The sequence below is a fragment of the Acomys minous genome, assembly GCF_964271855.1.
Source record: "Acomys minous genome assembly, chromosome: 14".
Classification (NCBI taxonomy): domain Eukaryota; kingdom Metazoa; phylum Chordata; class Mammalia; order Rodentia; family Muridae; genus Acomys; species Acomys minous.
The window spans coordinates 6,095,539-6,109,590 of NC_140496.1; the positions used below are offsets into that span (position 1 = coordinate 6,095,539).

General features: G+C 53.5%; 1 protein-coding gene across 1 annotated transcript in view; it reads left to right on the top strand.

The window, feature by feature from the left end:
* Positions 1-5,165: 5,165 nt before the first annotated feature.
* The window catches only part of PIEZO1 (piezo type mechanosensitive ion channel component 1 (Er blood group)), a 64,313-nt gene continuing 55,426 nt past the window's right edge, over positions 5,166-14,052 (top strand). Inside the window, exon 1 of the mRNA XM_084755979.1 lies at positions 5,166-5,943. Within this exon, the coding sequence (XP_084612105.1) occupies positions 5,880-5,943 (64 nt within the window). The 5' untranslated portion in view covers positions 5,166-5,879. The remainder of the gene's footprint in view (positions 5,944-14,052) is intronic.

Here is a 14,052-nt window from a genome sequence, read left to right on the forward strand (position 1 = left end):
AAGGGACAGGACAGGCTTCCAGAGTGGGCTGGGCTCTGTCCTGGAGCTTCCAGGGAAGGAGGAAGGGGCTGAGTTCATTAGCAGTTCCCTGCTTGAGCTGTGAGCGGCAAGGGGACAGGGGTAGCCAAGTCTGCACACAGGCCTGTCTCTCTGCGGTCCAGGCTCTGACCGGGCCCTGGAAGAGGCCGTGCTGTGCTTCCGCGCCTCTGAGGGCCAGGATTGGGGAGCCAGCCCCAGGGAGGAGGCCAGGGAACTCCTCCCAAGGCTGGAGAGCAAGCGGGTGGTGAAGCTAGGAGCATCCTTCTGTCTGTGGCTCCTTTTGTTCCAGTGTTGGCCTGGATTGGGAAGCCTGCCTAGGGCCACCTTGCTGCTGCTGCTGCTCCTAAGTGACAGTGCAATGGACCTCTGCACAGAAGCTGTCAGTCACAGATCCTCTGTAGCCCGTCTAGAAACAACCTCATGGGACATTGGTGTGGTTCAGTGCAGCTCTGGCCTTGGTTCTAAGCCAGCAACCTCTGGTTGGTTTGGGCTTTGTCTCTCCACACCCCTCCCTCCCCCCCCCCCCCCACGCTCCAGCCGCCCGCCGCCCCCAAGTCCTGATCTGGTTTCACTGCCTAGATGGGCTAGTATAGCCACAGACATCCTTCCGATGGCGAACTCATCTGGAAAATGCTGGTGACTAATCTGACTGCCTTCCCCGCCTCCCCATCTTTCTCACAGGAGTATGGGCCGAACGCACGCTCCTGCCCCCCCCCCCCCAACTCCTGTTAGTAATTTGCCAAAGGCTCCTGGCCACAAGCCCTACTGGCATGCTTCCCAGAGGAGTCTCAACCACCAACCTCATTTTTCTTTACTTTTTTTTGAAAAACATCTATTTGTGTGTGTGTGTGTTCATACATGCATGTGCTCTTGTGCCACAGCATATATGTTAAAGTCTGAGCACATCTTCTGGGAGTTGATTCTTTCTTTTCCCCGTGTGGGTTCTCGGGGATCCAATTCAGGAAGTCAAACACAACTGCAAGCATTTTTACCCACTGAACTGAGCCTCTGGCCTTTAGGCCCTTATTTATTTATTTATTTATTTATTTATTTATTTATTTATTTATTATGACTTAGTTTCAGGTAGCCCAGGCTGGCCTTGAATTCCTGATCCTCCTGCCTTAATATCCACGTGCTGTGACTATAAGCCACCATGTCCAGCTTTTTAAGACATGGTCTTAGCAAGGCAGTGATTGTGTATGCCTTTGATCCCGCCACTCAGGAGGCACAGACAGCTGGATCTCTGTGAGTTCAAGGCCAGCCTTGTCTATAAAGTGAGTTCCAAGACAGCCAGGACTGTCACACAGAGAACTCTGTCTCAGAAAAAAAAAAAAAAAAAGACTTGGTCCCACTCTGTAATCCAGACTAGCCTTGAGTTGGCTGTGATCCTCCTGCCTCTGGTACCTGAATGCTGGCCCCACAATGTGTATTATGTCCCAACTTCAGTGACCAACCTTCTAATTCTACCTGGCATTTAGGAAGCAGGAAGGTTCTAGATAAAACTCCAAATGGTATATATGAAGTTGAGGTCCTCAGGACTCTTGCCCAGTGTTATCATGAGCAGGAGCAGACTGGGGTCTTCAGGCGGGACAAGGTCAACCCCGTTGGGTTACTACCAGCTCGGGACCGTGAGGGTGCCTAGTACCTTCATGGGTAATAGCTGCCTTGTGTGAAAGCTTTAAACTTATGTGTCCCTCGAAGGCAGGAGAACAAGTGATAGCTCCAGGTAGGTGCCCCAACATGAGTGTGCCAGGTCCTCTCAATCTGGAGAGGCCTTCTGGGGCCACCAGCTGCTGACCTTAGATGGAGGGAGGAAGGAGATGGGAAGGCCCATCTGTTGGGGTGGCATCTCCGCAGAGCCTGTTTCTGTGCCCAGACCAAAACAGCCCCTTTGGTCTCTGTGATCTGCAGGCAAAGGCAGGTACAAGCCAGCTTTCCAGATGAACTTTTCTGTTTCCAAGAACGGGAACTGGCACTTGGCAGAGCTGTACTCGGGGAGCTGAAATAATAGCTCCCCAACTATTGCAGCTGCTGGCCAGGAGTCAAGGAAGCAAGGTGCTGCAGAAGTCAGCCACATGGGCCGCCGGGCTGCCTCTGGGGGCTGGTGGAGGGCTCAGGATGCGCTGCTTGAAAATTGTGTAAACAGGCTTGGAGCTCTTCCCCCCGCCCCCATCTCTCATACAATAACTTCCCAACCACAGTTTCCCTTCCTCCACTTCTCCCAGCCCCTCCCAGCCCCCCAGATCTACTCCTTCTCTGTTTCCCTTCAGGGAAGAGCAGGCCTCCCAGGGACACCGACCAAACAGGGCAGAACAAGGTACGATAAGGCCAGGCACAACAACAACAAAACCTATTGGCTAAGTAAACCACACAGCATCAACTTGGCATTTTAACCATTTTTCATTTTTTTCAAGACAGGCTTTCTCTGTGTAGCCCTGGATGTCCCGGAATGCACTCTGTAGACCAGGCTGGGCTCAAAACTCAGAGATCTGCCTGCCTCTGCCTCCCAAGTGCTGAGGCTAAAGGTGTGTGCCACCACACTTGGCCATTTTAATCATTTTTAAAGTGTGTAACTGAGGGGCATTTAAGCACTTTCACAACCCTCCGCTTCCTCTTCGTCATTTTTGGAGATAAAGTGGCCCAGCCTAGCCTTAAACTTGTAACCCTCCTGCATCCTGAGAGCTGGGATGACTGCTTTGTGGCACCATGGCTAGCTCTAGAATCTCCTACGGCACTTGCCAGTCTCCTTCCTCCCCACACCCTGCTCTGGCAGCCGCTCTTCTCTTCTCCCTCTCTGACATCTCCTGACTTAATCTAGATACTTTTATGAAGTCAGGCCTGGTCCCAGCACTCAGCAGAGGCAGTCAAATCTCTATGAGTTAGAGGTCAGCCTGGTGCACACAGCAAGTTCCAGATCAGTCAAGGCTACATAGCAAGACCCTGTCTAAAAAAACAAAACAAAACAAAACCAACAAAACAAACAAACAAACAAACAGAAAAAGGCTAGTTGGCACTGGATAGATACACTGGATAGATACAGTTTGTCTACTAGTCCTTGTCTACTGCTGTGGATGGTTTTGTTTTTAACACTCAAATTTCAATTTCTGCTTGAACTCAAAAACCAGCTAACCAACCAACCAACCAAATAAAACACAAACAAACAAAAACCTGGAATCACACACTATTTGTCCTTTGCGGCAGACTCTCAACACCTGGCTCAATGTTTTCCAGATGTTTCATTTGCAGTGGTGCGTTATTTGGTTCCCTTCTATGGCCAGTGAATACTCAACTGCGTGAAGAGTCATGTTTGCTCTCCCATTCACCCACTAACAGACACCGGGTGTTTCTGCATACTGGGAACATTCCAGTACAGACAAGTAGTGATGACTGCATCATCTCTCTGAAAACGCGCGAACCCTAGTGGCAGAACGGAATCCCTCCCTCTAGTCTGGCCCTGTTCCATCCTCTGCACCTAGGGGACAGTCCCAGCACCGCATCAGCTCTGTGTGGCTGTGCACACCCACAATCCTGCACACCTCCTGTTGACTGCAGGAACACCAGGTCTTCAAGGTTAGCCTTGGCTACATAGCAAGTGTGAGGCCTTGTCAAAAGAGAGAAGAAGAGAGGGAGAAAGGTGATAGAGAGGTCCCAGGGCTGTGGGCCAGGCAGGCTCTTGTTGGCCCTGCCTGTGCGGCCTCTGCTTGCTTGGCAAACAGAACGAAGGAAAGTTCTGATACTAAGGTTCCAGCCCATTTTTGTGAACTTTATTTGGCCTAGGTAACACATGTCTGTGACTGACGGTAACCCCAAAAGGTAGGAGGTTTGCATGCAGGTGGAGGCTGCATGCTCGCTCTGTTGCATGTGAGGGCAGCACCATTTCCCCAACAGTAACACCGTATCTTAGAAGCTGTTCCTACAATGCAGGGAGTCTTCAGAAGTACACACACACACACACACACACACACACACACACACACACACACACACACATTTGTTTTGTTTTTCGAAACAAGGTTTCTCTGTGTAGCCTTGGCTGTCCTGGACTCACTTTGTAGACCAGGCTGGCCTCGAACTCACAGAGATCCTCCTGCCTCTGCCTCCCGAATGCTGGGGGCACAAGTTCTTTAACTGTTACAGAGAACAACAATGGAGGATACATTTTAGCTTCTCTGAGAGTTCCTGACACAAATGTTTCAGTTCCTCTAGAACAGCGGTTCTCAACCTTCCTAATATCGCAACCTTTAACACAGTTCTTCATGTTGTGGTGACCTCAACCATAAAATTATTTTGTTGCTATTTCATAACTGCAATTTTGTTACTTTCATGAATCCTAATGTATATGTGGACCGCTGCGCCAGAAGTTGGTCGGAATGGATTTCTGAACCTTCTCCGTGTCTTGGCAGCACCCCTTCAGAGCCAGACGAGAGGGGAATCTTGGAGACAAAGCTAGGCAATGTTTAAACACTAGATATCCAGAGAAAGCCCACGCGTCTCATGGTTTGGGAGAATTAAGATTCTGACGTGGTGATTGGTTGGCTTTAGCCTGCTGGTGCCTTGGGGCTCAATAGTACTTACAGCATCTCTAAAGTCTCTGCCTCTGCTTCTGCCTCTGTCTCTATAATGCTCCTGGTTTCCCAGGGCAGCTGAGTCTGGCCATGCTGAACTTGGTGCAGCTGTACAGTCCTGAGCCCCCTTTCCTTCCTTCTTTTCTTTTCTGTTTTTTTTTTTTCCAAGACAGGGTTTCTCTGTGTAGCCTTGGCTGTCCTGGACTCGCTTTGTAGACCAGGCTGGCCTCGAACTCAAAGCGATCTGCCCGCCTCTGCCTCCCAGATTGCTGGGATTAAAGGCGTGTGCCACCACCTCCTGGCCTTTTCTTCTTTCTTGAGCCAAACCAAGGCGGCTTGGGTGAGGTATCCAGCACCTGAAGGACTCAGACCTGGTCTGGCCACCAATTGGACAGCACGTCTTCTGGCAGCATCTGCTATTGTCTAAAGCACACTGATTAAGGCCAAGCCACACAGTGGGGTAGGTATGACTGGAAATAGCCCTAAAGCCCCAATCCGGACCACAGTGGGACGCAGCTGTCTAGTGCCAGGGCACTACAGTGTCTCTCCACGCCAATCACCAAGGCCTGGCACAGTGGTGTTACAGGAATAATTGACAGCCCCCAGAGGGCGCTGCGCCCTCGCGCCTTGGGGAGCAAAGCGAAAGTTGCTCCAGCCACGAGGGGCGCAGTTGCGCGTGGGTGCTGCCGGGGCGGAGGTGGTGGTCAGGAGAGTCTGGTCCTTGGGAATCTTTTTGTACTGCTCCAATCCCAGGTCCCTGCGCCCGGGGCCCCTAGAGAGAAGCGCCCCACAGATACTGTGCGAGTGACTGCAGTATGGGGTTTTGGGGGCGCGCGGATCAGGGTCCCGGGCTCACCAGCACCACCCAGGCGGGGAGGGAGGCTGAGTTGGGCAGCTAGGGGTGCTTGGGCGCGCCAGGCCGTCGGGGGGAAGCGCGGAGGCGGGCACTTCGGGGAGGGCGGGGGCCGAGCTTATAAAGGCCCGCAGGCGGGAGCAGGGAGAGAGCCGCCCGAGTCGCCATCCGGCCCAGCTCGGCCTCTGCGAGCCGCCCTGAGTTCCGCTCGGGGTCGGCTGACACCCCAGCGCGCGCGGGTTCCGGCCGTCGGTACCAGAGGGCGCGGCCAGCCGGAGGACGAGGCCCGCGGGAGGTCGTGGCTGCGGCGCGCCGCACGTGCGGAGACCCGCCCCGAGTGCCATGGCGCGCGGTTTCCTCGGCCCTCGCACCTCCCTTTAGCCACGGCGGCGCGACCCCGGGCGGTCCCCGGGCCACGGGGCATGGAGCCGCACGTGCTGGGCGCCGGGCTCTACTGGCTGTTGCTGCCCTGCACGCTCCTGGCGGGTGAGTGGAGGGCGCGGGCGGGAAAGGCTGCGTCCGGGTACCCCTGTGCTGCGCCGCCGGGCCCCGCGAGGGTGCGCGCGGGCGAGCCTCGGCGAGGAGATTCCGCGGGACTCGCAGCCCGGGGCGCCCGCATTCCTGAGGCGTGAGCGCGCTGGCGGCCTCCGTGGGCCCGGGCCGGGCACCGAGTGGAAGCACGACAAGGCAGCGGCGGTCGTCTGCGCCCCAGATAGCGCTGGGCGTCTCCGCGCACGCTGGGAGGAGAGGCCCCAGCGAGGGGGCTCTTAGTGTCTGAGACATAAGGGGAGCGCGAATTTCTCTTTCGTGTTTAAGAAGGAAGAAGGGGGGTGGGGTGGGAGTCAAACTTGCATCATGACTTCCTGACCAATCTGGGAGAAGGCGGCGTTCTTTTGCCTGGAACTTTCAAGTCAGTAATTTCCTACGGGCCCTAGGCGCAGCCCCCAGCGTTCTTAGTCCCAGTTCTGAGGGTGTTTGTCCCATGCCTTAGAAAAAGCTGCTGTCTTTCTCCTGCCCTACTTGGTTACCTTCCAGAGGGACTGGGGCACAGGGCGCCTCAGGAGGCTCTGCCTGGCATCAGATCTGGAGTTCCCCAATCGTGGCATGTGCCCCTTGCTTGCAAAGAGCTTTTCTTCTTTGGTGTCATAGGTGCTGAACTCCTTTGGGGGCTCTCCCAGTCTCACCCAGGGCACTGTGCCCAGCTGCTCACCCCCTTACACCTCCTGAAACAGTGAGCTCCCCGCTCCACAGGCGGCGACCTCGACCTCCACGGTCTGATTAAGTTAGCCCACAGAGAGATGGAGCGGTTTGCCTTGTGAAAGTTTGTCTGCCTCGTGGAAATCCATCTGCTGGGCAGGAAGGTGGGGGGATTGGCTGTGTGTGATTCCCTCAGTCCCTCCAGGGACGATGTTTGGCTCATCCTGTTTCGGGGATAGCTCTCTTAGGAACAGGCTCTTGGGGTGTCTGTCAGGCAACCTGGGCAGACCCTACTACGACGTCCAGACAGGCGAAGTTTTGATTTGTAGGACCAAAATGTGGTGAGGCGTGGGGGAAATTTTTTTTCAAGGCAGGAATCAATGAAAACCATTGAGCTTGGAAAGGAGGGAGGAGCCGGGGGACACTGTCCTCAGCTCAGCCTCCACTGAGGAGAGCCAAGGGCCAGGTCCCACACTGGTGGCCTGTAGACAGGCCAACTGTCAAAATAAGCCGAATGGGTGGATGACAGTGTGAAAGGCTGGTACCCTTACAGGGATAGCCTCAATAGGTGGTGTTTCTCAGGACACCTGAGGTCAGTGCCTGGGGACAAGAGGAGCAGGCCAGGGAGGAGGTGGTCTTTTTGTGTGGGGAGAAAGGCTTCCTCCTCTTCATGGAAGAGGTCCTCTTCCACAGACAGGGGCGGTACTTAAACAAACCTGGCAGGCTTTTCTCTGACAGACCAGATGGCAAATGTTTTCACATCATGAAATTCTCTTGATGTTTTTTCCAGCCGCTAAAAAAAAAAAAAAAAAGCAAAAACCATTCTTTGCTCATGGGCAGTACTGAAATCGAAGGTGAGCTCAGGTCCAGCCTGCTGCTAGCCAGAGCTTATGGTCCCCCACCCCCGCCCTGAGGATCAGTCAGGGATTTGAGGTCCCCTGGCTTTTCAGCTGCACTGTGTGGGTGGCAGGGGAATCTTCCAGTCTGAGTCTGGATAGTGTGAAGGAGGCTTCGCCAGCTCAGGGGTTTCCACCCAGCCTGTGTGTTAGTCACCTGGGGAGCTTTCAAAGGCATATTGATGAGTAATGCTCCTGTCTTTCCTTAGGCCCAAACTGTCCCCCCAATAAAGTTCATTCATGAGAACATGCTCAGGCACAGGCCACGCCTTCCCTGACACCAAGCCTGGGTGTGGGCTTGGCCATCAAGTTTTCTTTATGCTGGGGGTGGTGGGCAGGGGGTACAGAGCCAGCCAAGAGCTCTGTGTGGTGACACAGGAGGTGCTGGCATCCTGTTCATTTCTATGGGGCGTAGTCATCACTGAGGGACCTCTTGCTGGAAGTGGAACATTCACTTCACCTCTTGCGAGGGCTCCCTCACCCTCCACCCTCTGAACAGTTTGAGCCCTGTGTTTTGGAAACAAGGCCTTCACAGGTTAGTCATCCTAAATGCCGGGTGCTGGCTCAGGCCTTCTTGGAGGTTTGAATCATCCTGGGGCGCTCAGCCCCCTTGCCACTCCCCTAACAGGATGACAACCTGAAAAGCCAGGCAAGGTGATGCCTTAGTCTCAAGGGACTAGTGAGCAGCCCAGGCCGACTTAGCTGGTGACCTGGGTCAGGACCCAGGAAAGATGTTTGTGCTAGAAAAAGAAAGGACCAGGTCTCCTGATTCTTGGCCTTGCAGGGGAAGCAAATCAGGAACTTAAAATCCAAGCCTGGTAGTAAGAAAGCTCCCTCACTGAGAAAGACCTGTGGTAAGGCAACATGGTCTCTGCTCTCAGGGTGCCCAACACATGGCACCTGCTATAGCACAGGCGGCACATCCATGGCAGGGCGGCACCTGGGCTTGACAGATTGCCTCTGAGAAGTGTCGCTGTTGACAGTGGGCATGTGTCTTTCTCCTCATTGTCACTGTTTACTGTCCACCTGTGAGGCTGGAGGTGGGAAGGGTATCTGGCTCCCCCCCTGCCCCCCCCCCCCCCCCGCCAGTTGAAACAGGAACCGGTCAGCCCTCCCTCAGTGGTCAGAGCTGTTGTTGAAGCTTAGGGGCCAGAGAGAGCAGTAAGATGGCAAAGCCTTTCTTGCCGCTGGTACTGTAGTCTTGGTAGCCACAGAATGGGTGAGGTCCCGCTTCCCCCTGCAGCACTGTGTGTGTGTGTGTGTGTGTGTGTGTGTGTGTGTGTGTGTGTGTGTGTGTGTGGACTCCCTGCTGAGCTTCAGTGACTAGGCTGGGCAGAGGGATGGGACCGTGCCTTATGCTGGGGGGGGGGGGGACAGTGAGTAAGCAGGACAGGGAAGCTACCAGATCGCAGCGTGTTTAGGGAGGAGCTGGGGACCACTTGAAAACTGAGGGAGAATCATGTGTCCTGCCATATTTTTATCGCAAGTGGTCCCTGGCAGCCAGGGAGGAGGGTCCTGAAGGAGGAAGTGACCTTGCTGGGGTGGGCAGAAACGCTGACTTCTGATCCTGGCCCCAGGCTGCTTCCTGGGTGGTGTCTCTGCCTGCCTGTATTGACAGTACTGAGTTCTCTATTTCACTGTCAGAGTTAGGGAGGGCAAGCCCTTTGACTCCACGGCTGGGCCCGGTGTGAGCCCATCCCCCTGTGCTTCTGAGACCTCCTTTCAGTTCTGATACTATTTTAGAAATGTAATTAGATGTTTATTTCTTCATTTGCATTTCACTCTTGTTACTAAAGTTCAGCTTTTACACCTGCCTTCTATCCCACTATGGGCTTTTGAACTCCCTGTCAGAATGCAGCTGTTTAGAATTAAGAATTATTCATGTGTGGTGGCACATGCCTTTAATCCCAGCACCCAGGAGGCAGAGGCAGGAGGATCTCTGTGAGTTCGAGGGCAGCCTGGTCTACAAAGTGAGTCCTGGACAGCCAAGGCTACACAGAGAAACCCTGTCTTGGAAAAAAAAAGAAAAGAAGGATTATTCATGGAATTAATTCACAGGCCCAAGATCATATGGATGGAAAGGGACAGCCCTGGGAGGAAATTTCTTTGTCCTCTTTGCTGGCTGGTACCTACTAAGGTCACTGGGAGGGCTAGGAGTCGGCTGGGACAGGCTGTAGGTTGAGGCGCTTGTGGGTGAAAGGCAAGAGATGGTAGCCAGTCCCTTCATCTCCCTCCGGACTTGCGTGGCCTTTTCTAGGCCTTATCACCTCCCCTGTAAATGGAGCTATAAAAAGCTTTAAGACCACTTCCAGACTCTGATTTCTAGTCCCTGGGCTGTGACTCTCAACACCTAGGCTTGGGGAGGTGGCTGGATCAGCTGTCTTTGGAGAAAGGCCAGTCCTTCGTCCAGCACTTCCTGCTTGGTCTTGGTGGTTGGGTGCCCCTGCGTACTTTCCCATGCGTGCTGTGCAGAGCCAGGAATTGGCCATCAGCGGCTAAGGTCAGGGCTCTGGGAACGGAGTACGATGGGGCTTCCCGCCCTGGGTTCCTGTCAGCATGGAGGACTCTTCTTCAGAGAGGTAGGGACAAGCCAGGCATGGTGGTGCACACCTGTAATCCCAGCACTCAGGAGGCAGAGGCAGGCGGATCGCTGTGAGTTCAAGCCCTGCCTGGTCTACAAAGTGAGTCCAGGACAGCCAAGGCTACACAGAGAAACCCTATCTCAAAAACAAAAGTAAAAACAAAAACAAAGAGAGTTAGGGACTGGTGCCCTCACTTCCCGTGCACGGGACCTGTCTCCAAGGGGGTCTACAGTCCCATACCCTGCATGGCACACCACGCTGCACTCTCAGTGTGCAGCTCCCTGAACCTGAACCCTCTGGGTCACTCATGCGTCCTCTCATCAAGGTCTATGGGACAAAGTACTGGGAAGCAGCCAGGAGCCATGTTCTCGTTCCAGGCCAGTGGCCCTGGGCACGGGGTGGGCGTGGGAGACAGGACTGGTGGTCATGTAAGAGCACTCACTCTTCCTGACCAGGCCTGAGGGCACTGTGAGCCCTGCCGGCATTCATAGGTGGAGAGAGGAGCAAAGGCTGCAGTTACACCCACAATCAGGCTCCCATTAGCTCCCCTCACAGGGGCCCTGTGATGCCGTCCAAGATGGTATTCCCCAGGAACGGCATCCCAGACAGGACAGCCAAATAGTGCCATCCCAAAGGACTCTCTAGGAATGACCTTCCCAACAGGTCTCTCCAACAATCCTTCAAGTGAGGTATCCCAGAAGCACCTTCCAAAGTCTGTTTCCTTCTCTATCTGGACAGAGCAGTGTCAGTGGACAGGGCACACGAACCAGCTGCCTGGTGCTGAGTGGGCTCTGAAGGCCAAGCTGGCTTAGGTGGCCAAGGAAACCCAGGGTGGGGCTATGAGCTGCAGGAAGAGGTGGGTATAGGATGGGGAGAGTTAGCCTGGATGGGGGGACTAGGTAGAAGGTCACTGCAGCGGTCCAGGGCCCTCTGCCTCCTTAGGAGACCAGCTAGTGCTTGGTGGGTAGTGTGCTGCTAGAGTTGGTGCTACCATGACTTGTGGGGGGGGGCACAGGGGTCGGGAGTGGGGGTGTGGGAGGGAGGCTGAGCAGAGCCTAAGGCTCTCCTCATAGTCAAGTTTTCTTTTCCTTTCTTTCTTTTTTTTGGTTTTTTGAGACAGGGTTTCTCTGTGGAGCCTTGCCTGTCCTGGACTCCCTCTGTAGGCCAGGTTGGCCTCGAACTCCCAGTGATCTGGCTGCCTCTGCCTCCCAGGTGCTGGGATTAAAGGCGTGCACCATGATGCCTGGCCAAGTTTTCAATTACAGTTGCTCCCTTGTCTGTATGGTACATGCTCCAAGACTCCTGCTGGAGCTTGTTTTGGTGACCAAAGCCTGAAATCCCGACTACCCTGGAGGCTGAGACAGGAAGATCACAAATTCAAGGCCTATATATATAGATCACGGACCAGGCGCTGTTTCACAGTAAAAAGCAGAAAGGGTGGGGGCTAGTGACGTAGCCCAGTGATAGAAAAAAAGATGGCCTTGGATATGTGATATCATGGGTTCAGTCCCCAGTACCAGGAAAAGCAAACAAACAAACAAAACCCTTGGCGAACCTCTTGTAGTATAGTCAATAAATCACTTTTCCTAAAACAAACAAATACTTATGGTAGATGTTGGAAACCTGACATTGTACCAAATAAACTATGTCGTTCGTCACTCTATACACCTGTGACAAGATTTAGTTTACATATTAGGCTCAGAGGTTAACCATAGTAGCTAATAATAAGATCTAGTAATTACCACCGTATATGGCATTAATGGCTATTTAAGCCCAGCATCATGGCACAGCATTTATTCCCAGCACTAGGGAGGCAGAGACAGACAGATCTCTGTGAGTTCTGTGCCAGCCTGCTTCTAGATTTCAGGGTTTCCGGCCAGCCAGTACTATATAATGAAACACTGTCTTTAAATAAAAAAGGTATTTAAGGGTTTGCAAGATGGCTCACTAGGTAAAGGCTCCCAAAAGTTGCTGTAGGACATGTGTACCACCTCCGTGTACACACTTACGCATAAGTAAAAAAAAAATTAAAATGTACAAATGCATACTTCTGGAGTTCTTTATTTCATATTTTTGGACTGTGGATGAATGTAGCAAGGTTGAAAGCTAAGGTCAGCTGAGCACAAATTCTGATTTAACCCTTTGAATTTCTAACACCCCCCACCCCACCCCCGTTCCCAGGAGGCCTTGATGCTGCCTTAGCTCTTCCTTGTCTCAGCTTTAGTGGCATCTGTTGCATGTGGCCTTCCGCTATAGTCTTGTCACCTCATTGTCTCCTTCGTAGTTGGAACACCATGGTTGTTTTGGGGCTCCCAGACACAGGAGGAGAGCCACGCAGCGGGGAGGAGGCCTGTGTCCTTTGCTTCAGGTGCTCCTAGGTTTCCAGTGTCAAGGACACTTCTGTCCTTTCATGTGTTTCTTGGGGCTGGGTACCAGGTGGGTTCTGTTTCATTTGTGCATAAAGAACAGAGACCGTGTCCGGGTAGCCACTCACACTGGTCCCTTGAGGAACTGGCCACCATGGGGAGCTAGCATTGTCTTAGAGGGGACAAGGACAGCTGTCCAGCCAGATCAGCCTCGTGGGTGATGTCGGATGCCTTAGCCAATATGTACAGCCTCCTGACTTGCTGTAGCCCTCGCAGGAACCCTTGGTGACTGGGGTGAGTCCATTTTTCTGGTATGTTTTAATAGCATAATTATAGGGGGTATTTTTGGTTCTCTCTAACGGGCTGACAGGGTCAGCCACGACTGTTTACCAGGCTGCAATGTGCACGCTATTTTTCTCTGTAAGTATATATAGCTGGGGCCATTTCTTCCCTGGGTTCGGGCTGCTGAGGGATGGTGGCCACTTTGGCCTCCTGTGGTTTCCTTTGCCATTGAATGGGAGCTTAAAATGGGCCCAAAGGAGCAGCTCCTGGGCTCTGAGGAGCGTGAAGCTGGGCTGGCCTCCCGTCTTCTTAGTTACTGTTCTATTGCTGTGATGCGGCGCCACGACCAAGGCAGGTTAGAAAAGAAAACATTTAATTGGGGGCCTGCTTACAGTTTCAGAGAGTTGGATGACCGTCGTGGTGGGGAGCACGGCATCAGGCAGTGCTGGGCGCTCAAGCAGTAGCTGAAAGCTCACATCTGACCCACCAAGCTGGAGCCGGAGAACATGAGACTGGGCCTGCTGTGTGGGCGTTTGAAACCTCAGCCCACCCTAAGTGACACACCTCTTCCAGCAAGGCCACGCCTCCTAATCCTTCCTAAAAAGTCCACCAGCTGGGAACCAAACCTTCAAATACACGAGCCTCTGGGGGCCAGTCTCATTCAAACCATCACCCTTCCCATCCATGCCCTGAACCTTGCCAGGCGGGGTACCTGCTCAGCCTGGTAAAGGCCTTTGGAGGATGTGTGTTAGCCCTCCTCCCTGCTGCTTGGTTCTCCTCCTGTGTCTAGGAGCCACCTCCATCCTCCAAGCCTTGGGCATCTTCCCAAGGATGACTTGAACTGCTAAGGAAGTAAATCCTCAGGCTCTACACTGAAAACCTGTGCTTCTTGGGGAGGATGAGGTGTGGCTCCCCCACAAATGTTCTGAAGTGAGCCTCGGAGACTACCAGCATAGGGGTCTGTATTCATCTCCTGGAACCCCCAAAACCTGGGGTCTCTGTGCTGACACCTCGCACTCCAGCTCCCAGCAGGTGTGTCTGCCCCTGTGCTGTGGCTCTAGCATGCTCCGGGCCCGCCTGCCCTTTTCTCTCTCTCATTTACTTGATTTCTATGTATGGTTAAAACACTGTTTAACAGCATCATCCTGATAACATTACGAGGAGTTTTAATAGGGAAGTGAGGGGAGCTGGAGAGATGGCTCAGCAGCGAAGAGTGTCTACTGCTCTTGTAGGGGACTGACGGTCAGCTCCCAGAACCCACACAGGGACTCT